The 4,120-nt window shown below is 32.8% G+C and overlaps 1 protein-coding gene across 2 annotated transcripts; it reads left to right on the top strand.

The window, feature by feature from the left end:
* Positions 1–445: 445 nt before the first annotated feature.
* LOC110642727 (protein EARLY RESPONSIVE TO DEHYDRATION 15) lies at positions 446–2,630 on the top strand. 2 transcript variants are annotated; one of them, XM_021794864.2, is made up of 3 exons: positions 446–726; positions 1,751–2,139; positions 2,330–2,630. In XM_021794864.2, the coding sequence occupies exons 2-3, from the start codon at positions 1,785–1,787 to the stop codon at positions 2,425–2,427; spliced, it is 453 nt and encodes a 150-aa protein (XP_021650556.1). In that variant the 5' UTR covers positions 446–726; positions 1,751–1,784; the 3' UTR covers positions 2,428–2,630. The 2 variants fall into 2 exon arrangements, with proteins under 2 accessions (XP_021650556.1, XP_057999935.1); XM_058143952.1 differs by lacking the exon at positions 446–726 and adding an exon at positions 766–898.
* The last annotated feature ends 1,490 nt before the right edge of the window (positions 2,631–4,120 follow it).

Raw genomic sequence — 4,120 nt, 5'->3', positions numbered from 1 at the left:
TAATTTTAATTATAAAAATATTAAAATAAAAAAATTATTTTTTTAAATTATTTTTTTAATAATATTTAAAATAATATTTTTATTTAAAAAATAATTTCACACTATGAAATCCAACGATAACAAGACTTTAGTAGGCTCCCGATTAGTGGAAATATCAGGCCAGCCACGCCACCTAGAAATAAATAGAAACTCCACTTAAATTTATTTATTTTTTAATTAATTAAAAATACACTCGCACACCTCATTTTGTAGATTTTTTTTATTGATTTATGGGATCATATTTCTCACGATACCATCGTGTTTGAATTTATCATTTTTAACTACATGTACTAATATAAGCACCTGACACGTCATCATAGTACATCATATCCTTATCACTTCACCGGCTTTAAATTAAATTAAATTAAATTAAATTGAATAATATATCGTCAAAATTCAAAAACAAACCTCTAACTCTAGAAAGCGTGTCTGACCGGAGACCGGCTAGCCACCGGCTATAAGACCCGTCATGCCGTACAGTTCAATTTCCAGAAAATCAAGAGATGCTTTGGCTTGTCCGAACCTTAGCCTCGTACTCCCAACCACCTAGGCCCCCACCCGAATCTCATCCCTATAAATAAGCGCCTGGTCTCCTCTCACCTCCATGTAGCACGCGCGCTGGTCCTAGCAAGCATTGTGTAATCACAGGAAGACGAGGCTGCATAGTTTCTTCGCTAAAGCTTCAAGGTATCAAATTTCAAACCTGATCCTTCTTTACGATGTCGTTTTTTCTTTCCGGCTTTCTGCTTTTTGCTCGGTTGGATCCGTGGAACTGTTTAATTTCAATCGAGTTCTTGGAAAATGCTTTTTATTGTTGTTTGGTTTGAGAAGATGAAAGTGAAGTGAAATTCGGTCTCTGGTAAGTGAAAGAAGACGTGATTGAATTCTCTTCTTTCTCACTTTTATGTAATTTAGTTTCGTTTCTTTGATTTCCTCAGCGATCCAACGGAGCTTACTTGTCTTGATTGGATTGTGTTTATGATCTGGTGGCTAGATGAGGTCTTATTGTGTGATGATGCTCTTTTTTTTCTATGCGGATCACTATTACTAATTTGATTTAGCTGGAATTTTTCAATGATAGGACCATTTTGCTATGAATTCCTATAATGGATTCATGATGATCAAGTTTTCTTTAACTTCTAGAACCTTTTTTTTTTTTTTTTGTATTTGTGGTATTGTGTAGATTAATCTTTTGTAAGTTTGGAAAAGATTATTTGCTTGATGTTTTATTTGGGTCTTTGATGGATTAAGAAAATTGTGTAAAATCAATGGATCTTAGTCTTTGTTTCATATTTTGATCTGGGTCTTTGATTGATAAAAATTATCTCTGAGCCTCTATCATGTGTTCATCTGTTGTAGAATGGGTAAATTGTAGCCTTCTATCCTTCAGTGTGCTAACATATTAAAGTTGCTTTAGTTCATATACTTGGTAAATCTTTGTGATTGTAATGTTAAAAAGGGTAGTTTGTGAAGGGATAGTGTTGGGATAAAATATCCCATATCGGGAAAAAAGAAAATTAAAGGTTAGTTATAAGTAGATGGATTGCAATATTAATTTGATTAGTCAGATTAAAAATAAATTAATACATAATTTATTCAACACTTTCTCTAAATTTAACACATAGGGTATAGATTTCATGGTGGTATCTAATTTTATGGAAAAAGAAATACATGGTTAATTGTTTCTGATGCAATTAAATCTGTGGTGCAGATTGAAAAGATAAAATAAGACTCGATTGAGACAGATGGCACTAGTTTCAGGAGGAAGGTCGACATTAAACCCTGATGCCCCTCTCTTTATCCCTGCTGCCTATCGTCAAGTGGAGGATTTCTCCCCAGAATGGTGGCAACTGGTTACCACTTCAACATGGTACAGGGATTACTGGCTCAGCCAACATCAGGATGAGGAAAGCTTTTATAACAATGCTGAGGATGATGGTTTTGATGGCAATGATGTAACTAATTTACTGCCAGAAGCATTTGATTTTGATGCTGGTGAAGATTTCTTTAGTTTGGAAGTTCATTTTCAGGAGTTTGTAGAATCTTACGACACTGAAGTAGAAAACAGATCATCTCCTTCCAATGGGATGCAACAAAATGGTATGGTTCAATCTACTGTATAAAAATCTTAAGACTGTTGCAAAATGCTATCTCATAAGCAGTTTTGGTATTAAGACTATCTCATAACTGGAGTAATGGTGATAGCATATTGAGAATTTGCGGACTACTAGTCCAATGCATTAGTGTCTCTCAATGAAAATGGACTTAATGTTTGTATTGGGTATTATAGGATTTCAGATGGAAGCTGAGGCACCCAAGAGGGACGTAAGCTTGTTGAAAACATTGGAGGAAACAGTTCCAGCAGCCAAGACTGTTACTCCAAAATGATGCATCCACGGCCTTCAGAAAGGATCAGTCTGAGTAGACTACTGTAGTTTATGCTTTCTGTAAATTCTGTATAGAGCAAAGTTGCAACCTGCCACTCCTTGTTTCATTCATGTCTTCGTCTTTGTTTTCAGGTAATGTAAAAAAAAAATGTAAAATTTTAACTAGGAGAGAAAAAAAAAATTAAATATATTTCTTTTGCATCATCTTTGAATTTACCGTGCTAAAGCAAGTGGTTTAATTGACCTTGCATCATCTCTTTAATTCAAAATGGGCCTTTAGAGAAAATAAAATAAATTTTCAAAGAGATTCATGAAAAATTTTAAAAAAGGATAGCCTCACTGATATATATATATATATATATATATATAGCGCATGTTTTATTCTCTAATGTTGCTGCATGTCACTTTCTATGAAAATATTTTTTCCTACTATAGCTCAATGGCACTTTTATGAAAAAAAATTAATTAATAAGAAATTAATATATTAATTACTAATTATTTAATTAGTAGTAATAAATACATAATATAAATTTTTAATAACAATAGTTAGATGCTTAATTGTTAGAGATAAATTCATAACAATTATTAATTTCTTATCATTATTTTTAGAAATGTAAAAAGACATTAAAAGTAGTGACAAAAAGATATAAATTTATTTAACCAATAAAAATTTCTTTTAATAAATTTTTTTTTTTTAAGAATGATTTCTTTAGATATTAATTACGTGGGCTTTCTAATTTCTTTGTTGGAATCTATTAAATTTTGTTTTTATTTATTTATTTATTTATTTATTTGTCAAAAGATGGAATAACTTACTTTGCAAATCTCCAAATGGAGTTCGTTGCATACAAAAGATGATTGGGTCATAACATTAACCCAAAAAGATGCATCATGAAGAGCTTTAGAGGCCAATTGATGAGCCACCCTATTACGTGATCTTGGAACAAACCAGAATAAACATGTTGACACCCTTTAGCAAGCTGTTGAATGTCTACTACTATAGCATGAATACTTTGAGGAATACTTTCCCCATTAAAGCACTGAATGACATTTTTGGCATCTTCTTCAATAATTACCCTATGGAAGCCCCTGTCTTTAGCAATGGAAATAGCTTCTTGACACGCAAGACTTTCAAGAACAAGAGGATCATCAATATAAAGAATGATCGTACAGCCTCAGGCTAAAACTCTACCTCGAAAGTCTCTAACAATGGCTGCTACTGCTCCCATTCTTTGCTTGTTATTGACAGCTGCATCAAAATTGATCTTAATGACTTCGTTGAGAGGAGGTTGCCATTCTTGTTGTGAATCAGACCTATGTTGGGGCATCAAAGGAATTGATTGAGTTGTATCATAATCTTCATGATGCTTAATTGTTGCATCTATAATATATTGATGGTGAAGTCTCTAGTTTCGCAAAAGTCAAGGCATTCCTGCTCTTCCATATTTGCCAAAGCAAGAACAACACTAGATTAAGGAGATCCAACCTGTTTGCTACTTAGTGATGCCATCTTTAATTTTCAGCCAGCAATCCATCATACAAGATCCTGTAATCTATGTGGAACACATTCAAAACAGGGAATTAATCCAAATCTTAGCTGCTCTTGGACAAAGAAAAAATATGTAAGAAGTATGTTGTTTTCCTCTCCCTCTAAAGGAAGTTCATCAATTGTTAATAAATTGGTTATTAGAGCT

The sequence above is a fragment of the Hevea brasiliensis genome, chromosome 3 (assembly GCF_030052815.1).
Source record: "Hevea brasiliensis isolate MT/VB/25A 57/8 chromosome 3, ASM3005281v1, whole genome shotgun sequence".
In the NCBI taxonomy this organism is placed as follows: domain Eukaryota; kingdom Viridiplantae; phylum Streptophyta; class Magnoliopsida; order Malpighiales; family Euphorbiaceae; genus Hevea; species Hevea brasiliensis.
This window is presented reverse-complemented; position numbering and strand designations above follow the sequence as displayed.

What these genes read in the sequence shown, in the direction of transcription:
- LOC110642727 (XM_021794864.2), top strand. Translation starts at nt 1,785, where the DNA reads ATGGCACTAGTTTCAGGAGGAAGGTCGACATTAAACCCTGATGCCCCT. An exon ending in CAATGGGATGCAACAAAATG is followed by an intron (nt 2,140 to 2,329) that starts GTATGGTTCAAT and finishes TGGGTATTATAG; the next exon opens with GATTTCAGATGGAAGCTGAG.